Here is a 15,266-nt window from a genome sequence, read left to right as displayed (position 1 = left end):
GATTAAATTCAGAATTAATGACTGTGTAGTTTATCATCTAGAACATAACATTAAATTCTCTTCGCGGAATGTGTGCCACAGACTTTTTTTTTCACTCATAAACACCGATCTAAAACCCCAAAGAAATCCCCGAGCGAATCCTCGTTAAGTTGGCCTACAAACTGACGTCAACACCGAACGCATGTGTTCGTCCGAACTCCATTTCCCATAAACCCCAGCGCCGAAGTGGCTGATGGTATATTGGATGGCTGCGCTGTGACAGCGGAGCTCTATCCGGCGAAGCGCTACTGAGCAGACTCAATCTAGTTAGCCATGGCGGCGACAGGAGGAGGGAAAATCAGATCAAGAAGATATCACATCGCTTCAAAACCTTATGCCAAAGGCAAACAGGTAAATAAAACGAAACCTTAGTCGCCACGGCAAGGATTTTAGCGGTTATTCGCTCAACTCGCACCGGTGTTTTGACGGCGGGTTTTGTATTTGTAAAACAGGAGACATTTTGAGGCCTGTTTCAGGCCTGTTCACGTTCTTCCAGCACACGGTCTCAACACTGTCACCGCAATACCGCTAAGTAATTTGACTGAAGAGACACAGCCGTTCAGTGAGGAAAATACTCGAAATATGGCCTCAGAGAGGTGAAATTTGAATGTATTACACTAATTTTCAGACAGCCGCGTGAACGCGTTTCAAAACACAAACCGTTAGCCGTTAGCTGCGGCTCGCACCGGCGTCAAACAAGAATACTTAAATTTCAACAAACATAACAGCGTTTAAACAATATCTTAATGTTGTTACCCTCTAAATAAAACGCTTTTTATACTTCGAAGCTCACGTCTCCCCTCTTTTGTGCCGCTCAGAGGGTCCACATGTGGGTAACCTGAGCTTCACATCACTTTTGTCCATGTTTTCTTTACTTGTATCTCATGTCTAAGTCTTGAACTTAGTCAGGGATCAATTGGATATGACTAGCGAGTCTAGTACATGTTTTGGCATAAATACGCAAAGCACAGGTAGTTAATGCACTAGGTTTGTCATCATGAAGAAAGGCGGGATGAGTGTGTGCGTGTCGTGGCGTGTTTTCAGAGGGATCTGTAGCTCACACACTGGAAACACTCACATGCTGCTGTATGAAAAGATTAGTGTGGCTCCATGTTCTATAAACACATTTTAAATGTCTTTTAGTAACCTTAAATCATAAACTATCTGGCTTGAAACTTTAGTAATATGAATTTTGCATTTATTTACATCATTTTGCATTTTGCGTGATACAAATAGGGAACTGTGTTTTAGGAAAATTAGGTAGGGGAGGTACAATATTTATTAGACTTGACTTAAATTATAAATAGAAATACTGTTTTTTTTAATGACATGTTTGTTTGGTTAACTTAATTATAATTTGTTGAAATACTAAATGCATGTTTTTATTTTTAGTATTTTTATTTTTATTTTTAGAAGATTGGACCATTACTCTGTCAGAAAACATAAATAAAGCTAGTTCTGCACATTGGTTATTAAATACACTCTCAAAAAATGTTTTGACATTTGAAAACAGTGGTGATCTCTAAACTAAACCATTGTTTATGTTGTTTTTCTATTCTGATCTCATGTAGTGATTTGAAATTATTATGGGATAGTAATTAAAACTAGAAATAAATAGGAAGTATATTTTTTTTATGCTGCATTTAGATTTAAAATCTTTTGCTGTTTTTCTTTCTTTCTTTTTTTTTTTTTTTTTTTTTTTTTTTGACCCAAGGTAGCTTAAAAATTATGGAAATACCCATACTTTCTGTTGACAGTGCTTTATTGCACTGTTTTTTTCCCCTCCACCAACATTGCATAAACTGTACACACTTTGATAGACCTTTTTCCCTTCAAGAATTTAAGTTAAAATGTATAAGAGAATGTGTATTTGTGACCCTGGACCACAAAACCAGTCAAAAGGGTCATTTTTGTTTAAATTAAATAAGCACTGATGTATGGTTTGTTAAGATAAGACAATATTTGGCTGAGATACAACCATTTGAAAATCTGGTATTTGAGAGTAAAAAAAAATATGTGTGTGTGTATATATATATATATATATATGTGTGTGTGTGTGTATATATATATATACACACACATATATATATATATATATATATATGTATATGTATGTGTGTATATATATATATATATATATATATATATATATATATATATATATATATATATATATATATATATATATATATAAGAAAATCGCCTTTAAAGTTGTCCACATGAAGTTCTTATCATTCTTATAGAAGTTCTTATTATTAATCACAAATTAAGTTTTGAGATATTTACAGTAGGAAATTTACAAAGTATCTTAATGAAACATGATCTTTACGTAACATTGTAATGATTTTGGCATGACAGAAAAATTCGATAATTTTGACCCATACAGTGTATTTTTGGCTATTGCTACAAATATACCCCAGCGACTGGTTTTGTGGTCCAGAGTCACATATTTTAGATGCTATATTTGATATTTAAGCATTTTACCTAAGAGTTTTGTGATGTGACATTAAATGTAATCATTTTAGTAAAGTATATCACATGCTGCAGGACAACTTTCCCAAAGTGTGTCATGTCAGCTACACATGTGCATTTGTAGACTGTAACACTGTACAGATGTTTTGATTAGATGAGATTAGATTAGATGATGTCATATAGCGGGAGTATAAAGTGTGATTGAACTTGAGTCAGTGTTTTTTCTGTGGACTTTATGAAACTCCGCTCTTTCACACATTTTCGGTAGTATTGATTGGCCATGCCGACCTTGGCCGGCGTCATGTGTGCACTGTTGACAGGAAATGACTTATGTTGCAACGCTGAGCTCATGTGTGAGGCCCCAGCAGTGCACACAGCTGGTTTCGTATGCAGCATGTTCACGTTATTTATCGTTTCTTATGTAGTCGTCTTGATCTCAGAGTGAGGCAGGTAGCTGAATTACTCTCTTTCTCTGACCTATATTTAAATCACAAGTATCTGTAAGCTTTAAAGACCTTCCATTTTGATTGCGCAATCTCTCCCAGCTCTTCTGCTGAGGCTAAATGGACTATTTAGTTTTCCCACCTGCCTGTGGGTCACATGCTTACAGCGTTCCGCCAAAGAGCTGGTCTGTGGTGTTGCTGTGTCCAAACCCTGGAGCTCTGTTAGAGAACAATAAGCCTGTAGTGCTTGCACAGTGATTTGGTCCCCAGGGCCCCTTTTAGACTATAACTGAAGCTCTCAAATCCAGGCTCTCTGTAGCCTTGGGGGCCATGCTGCTTCTGCAGTGCGATTAAATAGAGGAAACGTGTCATTCTATTAACTCATGAATCAAAGTTTAGGATGATGTTTTTTTCTTGCAACTTGGCTGCATGCTTATTAGAAAATTAGAAGGCCACATGAGCATGAAAAACTGTGCTTAAAAAGTGCTTAAAGAGATGGTTCACCCAAAAAAGTACTCTCGCAGTAAGACCTTCGTTCATCTTCGGAACACAAATTAAGATATTTTTGATTAAATCCGAGAGCTTTCTAACCATCTTTAGACAGCAAGGGTCCTACCATGTTCAAGGCATAAAAACATAGTAAGGACATCGTTAAAATAGTCCATGTGACATCAGTGGTTCAACTGTAATTTTACAAAGCTACAAGAAGACTTTTTGTGTGCTAAGAAAACAAAATCGACTTTTGCATAAATGAGGGTGAGTAATTAATGACGGAATTTTTATTTTTGGGTGAACTATCACTTTAAGCTCTGAACCTTTATGCCAGCTGTTCAATGCCAATCTAAATCCAAAAGGTTTAAGAATTACCTTTTGATTTACTGTTGTAATGAGCAACTGGTTAAGACAGAAAAAATTGATAAAGTGTCAAAAATAAGTTTGGTTGGTTGAAGGAATAGCTCAACCAAAAAAAATTTAATTAATGTACTCACCTTCAGGTCATCCAAGATGTATATTAGTTTCTTCATCAGAACTCATTTGGAGAAGTTTATCATTACATCACTGCAGTGAATGGGTGTTGTGCTGTCAATATGAGAGTTCAACGGATAATTAAAAATATCACAATCCACAAAGTATCAAAGTAATCCACACAGCCCCAGTCCATCAATTAATGTCTTGTGAAGTGTATAGCTGTGTTTGTAATGAACATCCATCAGCAAGACGTTTTTATCTCCAAATCATTGCTTCTGGCTAAAATGTTGGTGTATCCATCCTTGTATCCATAGTGTTGCTTTCTGAATCAGGAGAGAAATATGCCCAGATAAATCACAGTTTGCAAGTGAATATGTTGCGAAACAAATATGTCAGTGAATTTTGATGTGAGAGGCTGACATGGGGTGGACTTTTTATATATTATATGGGATAGAGCGTTATTATAAACATATTTTGGCCAGAAGCAGTGGTTTAAAGTTTAAAAGCCTTAGTAATGTATTTGTTTTATTAATGAGTAAAGGTATTGCTCTCTGTTTTGTTGCCATTGGATATGCTAATTTTGGTTCATTTGGCTCCTGCAGCAGCCTGGCCTGATCAGTCGAGTGACAGATACAGTGAAGAGCATAGTTCCCTCCTGGCTGCAGAAATACTTCAAAAATGGAGAAGTTCCAGAGGGTGATGCCAGTGCAGTTGGGGTGGACCGGAACAACGTGGCTCCTCCACCCAATGGCAACGACGAAGTCGCCCCGCTCCCAGATGGGCGAGACTCTCCAGAGCCAAGCACAAGTAACACAGGTATAATAGTTGGTGCTATTCTAAAACCTAGAGAACTACAGTTGAGGTCGAAAGTTTACGTACACCTTGAAGAATCTGCAAAATGTTAATTATTTGACCAAAATAAGAGGGATCATACAAAATGCTTTTTTTTTTTTTTTTTAATTTTTTTTTTTCCCAATATTTTAATGTATTTGAATCTTTCCAACAATGAGCAACTATTACAAAATGTTGAAATGCTCACTAATGCTCCAGAAGGAAACAATGTATTAAGAGCTGGGGGGTGAACACTTTTAGCATTTATAGATCAGGGTAAATTTAACTTATTTTATCTTCTGGGAAACATCTAAGTATTTTTGGTAGCTTCTAAAGGGCAGTGCTAAATTAAAAAAAATTATATTTAGGCAAAATAAGAAAAATGAACACGTCTTCATTCTGTTCAAAGTTTACACCCTTGGCTTTTAATGCATTGTTTTTTTCTCCTGAAGCATCAGTGAGCATTTGAACCTTCTGTAATAGTTGCATATGAGTCCCTTAGTTGTCCATAGTGTAAAAAGATAGATCTCAAAATTGTACAGTTATTGTTGGAAATGGTTCAAATTCACAGAAATGCTGAAAAACCAAATAATTTTTTGGACCTGAAGGATTTTTCTGAAGAACAGTGTGCAGTTTAACTGTTCAGGACAAACAAGGGACTCATGATACTTCTCTTGTGGACTATATGTAAACATGTTTTTTTGTGAAAAGTCTTATTCAGTACTAAATTAAAAAAAAAAAAAACTGCACGTTTTATTTGATCCCTCTTATTTTGGTAAAAATAATGAACATTTTGCAGATTCTGCAAGGTTAATGTAAACCTCTCACCTTGACTTTATGTAGGTGGCTGCTTTAGACTCTTTCTGCCTTGTCTTGAAATACTGAATTCTTTTTTCAGAACCGTCTACAAGCAGAGCGTCGCTGAACTTCCAGGAAGCTCTGTCGAGACCCCCGCTCAATCGGACCCACCTGCACTTCTCCACCCTGGATGGCTCCCCTGCATTAGGCGGTGCAAGCTCCCTCTTCTCCCAGCCCTCCACATCCACAGCACCCTTCTCAGGGAGCCCTTTTGCTGTAACCTCCAACTTCTCCCTGGTGAAAGAGATTAAGGACTCCAGCTCTCAGCATGAGGATGACAACATCTCGACTACCAGTGGCTTTTCGTCACGTGCATCTGATAAAGGTGAGCAACCACATTTCTAAACAGAAACCAACAGATAAGTGATGCTAGGCATTTGAGTTGTCAAGAGCAATATTTGTTGGAGTTTTAGACTAGGTGTAAACAAAGCTAAGAGTAGGGCTTAATCTTCTTCCAGATGTGCCCACGTCAAAGACTGTGCCGCTCCTCTGGTCTCCAGAGACGGAACGCACCCACTCTGGATCACAGACAGCCCACTCTGGGCTCAAGAAACCAACCTTCAACCTGTCAGTCTTTGGCACTTCCTCATCAGTAAGTGTTCTTTTAATGTTCCTTTTAATGTCTAGGTGGTCTTGTCGCATCATTGATGAATACGTGTTTTACTGATTTGAAAATTAATGTTAGGCATGTTTGTTCTCTTATAGTCAGTGTTGAACAGTTCAGTGCTGAACTCCAGTCAGTTGGGGGATTCACCCTTCTACCCAGGGAAGACCACGTATGGAGGAGCTGCTGCGATGAGAACAGCTCGTTCACGCCCAGCTACACCTTACCAGGTCTGAACAATAATGCCAGTGACTGACTTTTGTTTTGTAGGCCAGTAATATTATTAGATATTACATTTTAAACTCAAATGGCATTTTTGATTGCTGCTTGTTCTTTTTGACTCATCCTGTGTTCTGGTCTATTGTTCCACAGCCTCCCGTTAGGAGACAGATAAAGGCGAAGCCAGCTGGAGCTCAACCTTGTGGAGTGACCAGTGCCACTGCGAGACGCATCCTACAGTCCCTGGAGCGCATGTCCAGTCCTCTTGCTGTGAGTTAATTGTTACTACTTAGCATATAGAAGAAAGAGTTTGGAAACAACCAGATGTTTCTGTAAATGAAGCAGCTATTAAACATAGTTTCATTTTGAAAAAACAATGTAAGCATTTCATAAAACATGTTTTTGGTAACTTTGCAGGATGCAAAAAGAATTCCATCTACAGTTTCATCACCTCTGTCAACTGTAAGTACTGTGTCATAGTGGTTTTGCCTTACTACACTTTGGAATTCACTTAAATTGAGTTTTTAGTCCATACAGTCTTTAAACTTCCCCTTTTTTATGTTTTCAGTCACTGAATCACACAGACCTTGACGTTTCAAATTTCCAGGCTAAGAGGAAAAGGGTAAGTCTTGTCCCTTAATACACAGCTGTTTAAGAACTTGAAGTGTCAGATAAAACTGTCAATCGTGAATGTGTAAAGAAAGTAATCCATACATGGGTTTTCATGCTTGAAAGCAATTTACTACTGTACCTTGGTGCATATTGTAAAATTGGCAACTTTCACTTTGTTTCTGCTGCTTGTCTTTAACTGTTAACAACTGTGGCAGCTGGCTACTAATCCCACACAATGTGCCTATTCACCCAACACCAGAAACCTAAAGCCTGTAATAACCGTTTGTGGCGGATGTTCATAGTCCAAAATATCCAGGGCTGTGAGTGTGGTGTTTTGCAGTTGAAGTGAGCACACTTGGTGAATCATAGCAGAGATTTTCATGCATTTGATGTCCATGAACTTGCAATATTGAATGCCTCTTGTATTGAGGTGTTGATATTATGGATGGAGAATTGTAAAATCCCTGTATGAGTAATTACAATTTCTTTTTTTATTGCTCAAAAAATGGATAGACTGATATCCTTTGTGCAGTGGGGTAGAGAACTGTTAAACTGTCTGCTGTATTTGTAATGTTGTTCCATTGACCCACAGCTGGAGCCGTCAGTCCCTCCTGTGCAGAAGCTGGTGGTCCCTGCAGCTGCTGCAGTGTCTGGTAACCGCTCAATATCCTTTAGACCATCGCTCACCCCAGGTGGAGTGAACAGAGGAGTGGAGAAAAACAACAGGGAGACCGTGAGTTTAATTTGTCACAATGCATCCTACATTAGAATTTAAATTATGACTATAAAACATCTGAAAGGAGGGCCATATTTGGGCACCTTTTTAATTGGTTGGTGTGTATATATATATATATATATATATATATATATATATATATATATATATATATATATATATATATATATATATATATATATAAAATACACACATATAATATGTGTATATACACACATATAATATGTATGTATGTATTTTTTTTTTTTTTTTGAACACCTCAAGAATTAAAGGAACTGCAAGTGCAGTTCAGTAGAATAAATGTTTGGATCAGTAAGATCTTTAATTTCTGAAAGTATTAAACAAAGAAGCCTTAAATTGACAGTAAAGGAATTTATAATACCACAAAATATTTCTATTTCAAAAATACGGTTTTGTTTATTTGTTTTTAAATCTAGAAAATGTAGAAATGTGTATTCATCAAAGAATATACAGAATATAAACGTAGGAAAATATAAACCGTTTCACACAAATATTTAGCATCACAACAGTTTTCTCCAGTAAAGAATGTTTCTGAAGACTGGAGTAATGGCTGCTAAAAAATTAGTTTAACATTACTGCAAAAATTGCAATTTAAAATGTATAAAAACACAAGTTATTTTAATTGGCAATATCACAAAACTGCTATTTTGACTCTTTGTTAAAATAAATTGAACCTTGGTGAGCATGAAGACACTTCTTTTAAAAACATTGAAAAATCTCAGTTGACTCTAAACTTTTGAATGGTAATGTACATTGAGGCTAAGGTTGAAACTGTCTACAGATATGGCAAGCGCTGTAATTAAGTGGATTATAGCAAAGGAGTCTGTGTTTTGAGCTCTTCCAGAGAACTAACTTTTGTTTTCTCTGCCTTTTGTAGCCGGTTAGACAATCTCCTCCCATTTCAGATCCTGCCCAGGCTCCCTCTGCCAGGTAAGCGTGAATAATTTGTGATAGTTTTTAAATCATCTTTTCTATTTGGATGGGATAAGGAACTGTTAGTGACTTCACTTCCATCAATTTCATCACTCACCCCATCAATTTCTTTGTCCCTTAGCACAAGCAGTTTATCCTACCCCTTGTCCAGCACCCCATCGACCAGCAGCTCTGGTTCAGGAGGGGGCAAAATGAAGCGGGAAAGAGCCATTAGACCTTCCTCCAAAAGACCTGATGATGAGGTCAGAGATCCTGATGCTTATATGCTTTGAGTAGAACTTGTCTTTAAGCTGTCCACCAAAATGGTTTGATTCTCACATAAGCTGTTCTCCTTTCAGGTTGCTGAGGAACCAGACCTGCCGCCTGCCTCTCTTCCCAGCAATTTCACTTTGCCAACATTTAGTTTCTCCACTCCTCCCCCCACCACTTCACTCACCTCCAGAACAACACCACTCACAACTGTCTCTGAGGAACCGACAGCAAATAAGGTATTACCTCCACTCTGACCCCTTCGAATTGTGCCTTCTGTTTGATTTAGTCTTGGCTTATCAAACTGACAAAAGTTCATAGCAGTTATGATGGATTTGTATTTGTAACACATCAGTTATATTTGTTTAATCAGGAGCCAGCTGCACCATCCACACCACCATCTGTCCCCTTCACGTTCTCTTCGCCTATCGTCAAGGCAACAGCTGCCAGTCCTCCATCTTTTTCTCCATCAGTAGGTCTCCTTTATTCTCCTACCCTTTGCATTTAATACAGAACAAGCATCTGTAATAATAAAAATTCTTCCTTGCAGTCTGGATTCACTTTCAGTGCACCTACTATGAAAACGGGCCCCTCTTACTCCAATGGGAAAATTGTTCCAACAGTAGCACCAGGTAAGTTTAGATTTGCAAAGTAGACATTTTCATTCAAAGTTAAAGGTCCACTGAAGTGCTCTGTTTTCTATGCGTTGATGTAGTTTAAACTGAAACAGCAAGACAGGGTGGGACATATCAAGCAGTCCCGCCCCCTTTTTTTAAAATGGCCAATAGTGTTTTGTTTATATCACAGCTTGGACTGGAACCGCTGAGCTAAGTAAAGCCATATTTGACAGCTAAAATCTCATTCATATCGCTATAAAATATACCATTCTGTTTAGAATTCCAATGGGTCTGGTACATTTTGTGGTCTGCACCAACTTGTGCATATGATCCACTCCGTGTTATCGCGTCTCTGTACCGGAGCAGACTCTGTGCGCGCTACAGCGGTTTGTGTGAAAGCGTGCGAAATCAGACTTTCACTCCAATGAAAAGCATATTTACACTATCTGAATCATTCACGATCTCCTATGTTTTGCACTGCGTGCCATTCACCGTATAGAAAAAAACTAGCTCTGTGAGCAAGTGACCAATTTCAGCCACAGCTTCAGCGTCTATTTATAGTGTAGGAGACAGGACGCTCTGGGTTCTATAGAGCATTTGATTGGACAAAGTTTGAGAAGCTAAAGTGCAGGGTGATGTCATCAAAATTGATCCATATTAGAAGTTAGAGACTGTAAGTTTTGAATGCTTGTATCTTCTAAATGCGAATTGTCATTGTTTTGAAACAGACTACCTTATAGATAAACTTAAGGCTAACATATTCATACTAAAAGCCAAAAAAACTTCAATTTTGAATTCATGGGGACTTTAAGTTATGGTGTTTATTTCTTGTTTTGCAGTCAAATCAGTGGCCAGTGAAGAAAAGGAGTTTGAAGGACCCTTCAAACCTGCCAAGGTCTTAAAACAGGGCAGTGTGTTGGATTTACTTAAGGGACCTGGTAAGATTTGCTTTTCCATGTAAAGTTTTGAAAGTCATTGCTTTTTGCATGTATTTACTTTTTTTTTTTTTTTTTTTTTTTTTTTTTGTTTTCCCCTTGTTTTCAGGATTTGCGTCCCCGGCTCAGAACTCAGTTGATAAACCTTTGCTGTCTGCATCAACATCGTCTGCACCTCTTTCTGGTTTTGGTGATAAGTTTAAACCACCTGCAGGGTCATGGAACTGTGGCACATGCCTATTACAAAACAAGTCCTCGGACAAAAAGTGTGTGGCATGTCTCACACCACAACCCAACACAGACTCTGCCTCTAAATCGGACAGTAAACCCACAGAAGCTCCTGCAAGCATCAGTTCCCTCTTTGCTCCTCCACCTGGTAGCTGGGACTGTGACACATGTTTAGTCAGGAACAAACCAGACGTAGTTAAATGTGTTGCTTGTGACACAGCCAAGCCTGGGACTGGAGTGAAATCTAGTCTGACTCTACCAGCTCTTTCTGAGGCCTCATCCACCCTCTCTGCCACCTCTTCTACAACCACCACAACAACAACCGCTTCTTCAGTAACTGGACTGTTAGGTTTTGGGGACAAATTTAAGAAGCCAGAAGGGTCTTGGGATTGTGATGTATGCATGGTTCAAAACAAGGCACAGGATGTGAAATGTGTAGCCTGTCAGAGCTCTAAACCAGGTAAGGTTTCAGTTTCTGCAGTTATGAAGAGTTAAAACATTTAAATGGCCACAAAAAAATGGACAGCCCTTTAAAAGGTTTGTTTGTCCAAAAATGAAAATTCTGTCATTAATTAATGCTGTTCCAAGCCCATAAGAGTTTCGACCACTTTTCGGAACTCAAATTAATGTATTTTTGATAAGAATTCGAGAGCTCTCTGACGTTCCATAGACCCTGCTTCCAATATCTGCGTTTATCAAACTTATTTGCATATTTTTGCAGCAAAACTATTTGCACACCTGATGTGTTACTCTTTGGTGTATTACAGGAGCTGTAGCCACAGCAGTCTCGACTCCAGCCTCTGCACCTGCAAGCACTGCTGCGCCTTTGTTAGGATTCGGGGATAAGTTCAAGAAACCTGAGGGGAGCTGGGACTGTGAGGTGTGCTGTGTTCAGAATAAGGCAGAGGACCAGAAGTGTGTGGCTTGCCAGTCAGCAAAACCAGGAGCTAAAATAGAGTCCAAAGGTAAAGTGCATTGCAATGATTTTTTTTTTTTTTTTTTTTTTTTTTTTTTTAGTAAGGAGACTTCCGAAGCAGCTGCTTATTGTTTAGTAGAAGCAGGCTGATGACCAGAATTCTCATTTCTTTTTCAGGTTTTAGTTCATCTTTTGGCATTCAGTCCAACAACACAGACTCAAGTTCCAGTTTTAAGTTTGGTACCGGCTCTGTGGACTCGACCTCTGCTGGCCTGAAGTTTGGAGGCACTTTCACAGATGCTACTTTGGCCAGAGGAGATTTTAAATTTGGATTTGGTTCGTCTAATTTCTCCTCAGATTCAGCGGACTTCTCATTTGGAGGCTTATCCACGGACAGAGATTCTGATAAGGTCGAACGTGGTAGTGCCTCGTCAGAATCCACAGCAACAAAAGAGAGCGTGTCAAAGGGTTTTACACTTGGTGGTTCCACGGACTCACTTAATAAAAAGACTAAATCTCAGGATTCTAGTGCAGGATTTAAATTTGGTGGCAGTGGTGGAATCACTTTCAGCTCTCAAGCTTCTGGCTCTGAAAACTCTGCATTTTTGTTTGGAGCTAAACCCGGTGAGAAGGGAAGCTCAAATTCATCTTTTAGTTTCTCTGTGTCCCAGCCCAAAGCTGAGAAAGATGATGCTCCTGCTGCTTCGACCACCACAACAACAACAACGGCGGCGGCAGCGAATTTCATTCCTGTTTTTGGCAAGTCTTTAGTAGCTGAATCTTCTGCACCGAAGTTTGGGGAACCATCAACGAAAGAGACGTCCACGTCCACATTCACCTTCGGAAAAACGGAAGAGAAAAAGGACACCTCTGCGCCCTCCAGTGCATTCTTATTCGGTGCTTCCAAGGAAGCTGACAAACCGACACCAAACTTGAGCTTCTCTTTCGGTGAGCCGGACCCTCCAAAAGATTTCCCCAAGACAACAATTACGTTTGGGAAACCTGCAGAGTCAGCAGAACCCCCAAAACCATCATTTAGTTTTGGACAAAGCATGACTGGTGAGTGAAGGTGTTTTTTCTAATTTCCTAATGTCTTTAGTTTTGTGTAGTAGTACTTCAGTTTGATTGTGACCTATGTGCTTTCCAGACACATCTGCTCCAAAGCCCTCTTTTGGCTTCATGGCCAACTCCTCAAGCACCCCAGCTTCCTCCAGCTCCACCCCCAGCCTTTTCGGCACTCCCACTACCTCTTCCCTGGCTCCCACACCTGCTCCCTCCAGTACCTTTGTATTTGGCCAGAGTACCTCCTCTGAACATACCATGGCAAAGACTTTCGTGTTTGGACAGCAGCCGCAGGACAGCCAGCCGGCACCTCCTGCGGCTCCTTCTGCTGCACCTGCCCCAGCACAACCTTTCCAGTTTGGCTCGGGCACAAACTCATCCACCCCTGCTTTTACTTTTGGTGGTGCTACATCCTCCACCCCAGCCTCTGCCGGTTAGTTTGCCACCAAATGTCCCATTGTTGTGTTGTGTGCCTTTGACCTTTTGGATGTCATTGTATTCAAATGTGTCTAATTTCACTGATCTTTTGCAGCTCCAGCTCCAGCTCCAGCTCCACCTGCCAACCCTTCCCCATTTGTCTTCAGTTCTGCCACACCTTCATCTGGCTTTGGATCTGGACAGACCCCCATCTTTGGACAAAGTGCGTCTCAACCCACTGCTCCTGCATTTGGGTCAGCAGCACCTTCATTCTCAGTCAATGCATCCCCAGCTTCGGCATTCGGAGCCAAGCCCAATTCTGGCCCTGTATTCGGTCAGCAGGCCAACCCTGCACCTACATTTGGATCTGCTGCTTCCTCCACAGGCCAAGGTCAGAGAGACTTCTGTTAACATGAGCAGAAAAAAAACTCAAAATCTCATGTCATTCTAAACCAGTATGACTAACTACTTTAGTGATTCACAACAGATACTTAATAATGTGTCCTAAATGCAGTTGACCATCAGAGATTTACATGTTCAAACTAGAGCTGCCCTCAACTAAAGAATTTTCTGGTTGACTAGTAGTCATTCATTTTAAGCGTTGGTCGATTGTTAGTCACATGTTTAATAAACCATATAAATCATAATAATGAGTCTTTATGGCCTACATTGCCTAATAAGTGCTCAAGCAAATGCAAAAAAAGCTTGCTACAGCGCACCGGCAGATATAATAATGAATGTTTCAGGGAAAAACAGCAATTATCGTTTTAATAATTTATTGATAAACTGGTGCTTTCTTTGTTTTCGGGTTAAGAGATGAAGTCGGTGACACAGTCATCTCCGCAGTAGTGGATGTGTCTGAATGCATATGGATTGCATAATCTTAAAATATTTGTTTTCTATTTGAATTGGTTCATTGAAAAGTAGACATTGCACACTATAAATGGCCGATAAGTTGTCTGTAAGACAAGTATACACAGAGTTTCAAAGTTTCATGGTCAAGTTCACAGACACCAAGACAACGTTTCGCAAAATGGTGTATTTTAAAAGCAGATGACCACACGGACACTTGAATAGCGCATATTTATATAGGTTGGCATTAGATTGAGCTGCCATGTAAAGTTGCTATTGCTTACATCTTTGAGATGAATAGCCATATTTGAGGTCGATGAATGATAGGTGAGCATTTGGATGACTGCCCGATGTACTGTATTACCACAGACCAGTTACAGTTACAGAACAGTTACTCGACTATTAGGGGGCAGCCCTAGTTCAAACTTAGTTTTTAAGGGTGAAATTGACCACCATGTTACCTATTAAAGCTTGCCAATAACCTCTTAGTTATTTGAATGCATCCATGTAATAATTACCCCATTTGTTATTTTTAAAGGAGGCTTCCAGTTTGGAAGCACTGGTGGATTTGGAGCGTCAGGGAGCAACAACAGTGTGTTTGCCTTTGGGGCCGGATCAGCAGCTCCAGCTACTCCTGCTGCCAGTCCTGCCATGCCTGCTTTAAATCCGCCCTCTGGTGGCGGCTTCAGCTTTGGTCAGGCCCCTTCTTTTAACATTGGGTAAGAAATGTCTTTCATTGGCTTCAACATTTTATTCAAACAGCTAATATTTATTCAAATATTTCACTCCATTTAAAGGGATAGTTCACCCAAAAGTGACTGTTCTGTCGTTAATTACTCACCCTCATTTTGTTCCAAACCCATAAGACCTTCGTTCAGAAATTGTTGAATAAAGTTGTAATTTTAGTTTTCTTTACGCACAAAACATTCTTGTAGCTTCGTAACATTAAGGTTGAACCTCTAATGTTACATGGACTATTTTATCGATATCCTTACTACCTTTCTGAGCCTTGAGCGTGTCAGTTGCATTGGTCAGAAAGCTCTCGGATTTCATCAAAAATATCTTAATTTGTGTTCTGAAGATGAACAAAGGTCTTACGGGTTTGGAACGGCATGAGTGTGATTAATCAATGACAAAATTTTTATTTTTAAGTGCATTGTCCCTTTAAGATGTCAAAATTTGTACTTGTTACCAGAAGAGAATAGTTTATTAATGTGACCTTTCATCCTAACAGGTCAGGAAAAAGTTCTTTC

At 39.3% G+C, this 15,266-nt stretch overlaps 1 protein-coding gene across 3 annotated transcripts in view; it reads left to right on the top strand.

Moving 5' to 3' along the window:
• The first annotated feature begins 248 nt into the window (after positions 1 to 248).
• nup153 (nucleoporin 153) overlaps positions 249 to 15,266 on the top strand; it is a 16,321-nt gene continuing 1,303 nt past the window's right edge. The window contains exons 1-22 of one of the 3 annotated variants that reach the window (XM_051135958.1): positions 249 to 390; positions 4,529 to 4,739; positions 5,653 to 5,937; positions 6,071 to 6,204; positions 6,318 to 6,446; positions 6,589 to 6,705; positions 6,853 to 6,897; positions 7,004 to 7,057; positions 7,640 to 7,780; positions 8,682 to 8,734; positions 8,859 to 8,979; positions 9,076 to 9,225; positions 9,360 to 9,458; positions 9,537 to 9,618; positions 10,443 to 10,541; positions 10,648 to 11,226; positions 11,534 to 11,731; positions 11,860 to 12,741; positions 12,830 to 13,177; positions 13,277 to 13,552; positions 14,552 to 14,732; positions 15,248 to 15,266. The exon at positions 15,248 to 15,266 is cut by the window's right edge and continues 1,303 nt beyond it. In XM_051135958.1, coding sequence (XP_050991915.1) covers positions 313 to 390; positions 4,529 to 4,739; positions 5,653 to 5,937; positions 6,071 to 6,204; positions 6,318 to 6,446; positions 6,589 to 6,705; positions 6,853 to 6,897; positions 7,004 to 7,057; positions 7,640 to 7,780; positions 8,682 to 8,734; positions 8,859 to 8,979; positions 9,076 to 9,225; positions 9,360 to 9,458; positions 9,537 to 9,618; positions 10,443 to 10,541; positions 10,648 to 11,226; positions 11,534 to 11,731; positions 11,860 to 12,741; positions 12,830 to 13,177; positions 13,277 to 13,552; positions 14,552 to 14,732; positions 15,248 to 15,266 — 4,281 coding nt within the window. In that variant the 5' untranslated portion in view covers positions 249 to 312. Of the gene's footprint in view, positions 391 to 4,525; positions 4,740 to 5,652; positions 5,938 to 6,070; positions 6,205 to 6,317; positions 6,447 to 6,588; positions 6,706 to 6,852; positions 6,898 to 7,003; positions 7,058 to 7,639; positions 7,781 to 8,681; positions 8,735 to 8,858; positions 8,980 to 9,075; positions 9,226 to 9,359; positions 9,459 to 9,536; positions 9,619 to 10,442; positions 10,542 to 10,647; positions 11,227 to 11,533; positions 11,732 to 11,859; positions 12,742 to 12,829; positions 13,178 to 13,276; positions 13,553 to 14,551; positions 14,733 to 15,247 lie in introns of all 3 variants that reach the window. The other 2 variants (XM_051135959.1, XM_051135957.1) reach the window with 2 other exon arrangements.

The sequence above is a fragment of the Labeo rohita genome, chromosome 19, assembly GCF_022985175.1.
Source record: "Labeo rohita strain BAU-BD-2019 chromosome 19, IGBB_LRoh.1.0, whole genome shotgun sequence".
NCBI classification, from domain to species: Eukaryota; Metazoa; Chordata; class Actinopteri; order Cypriniformes; family Cyprinidae; genus Labeo; species Labeo rohita.
Note: the sequence above shows the minus strand (reverse complement) of the source record. Positions and strands in the feature narration are given on the sequence as shown.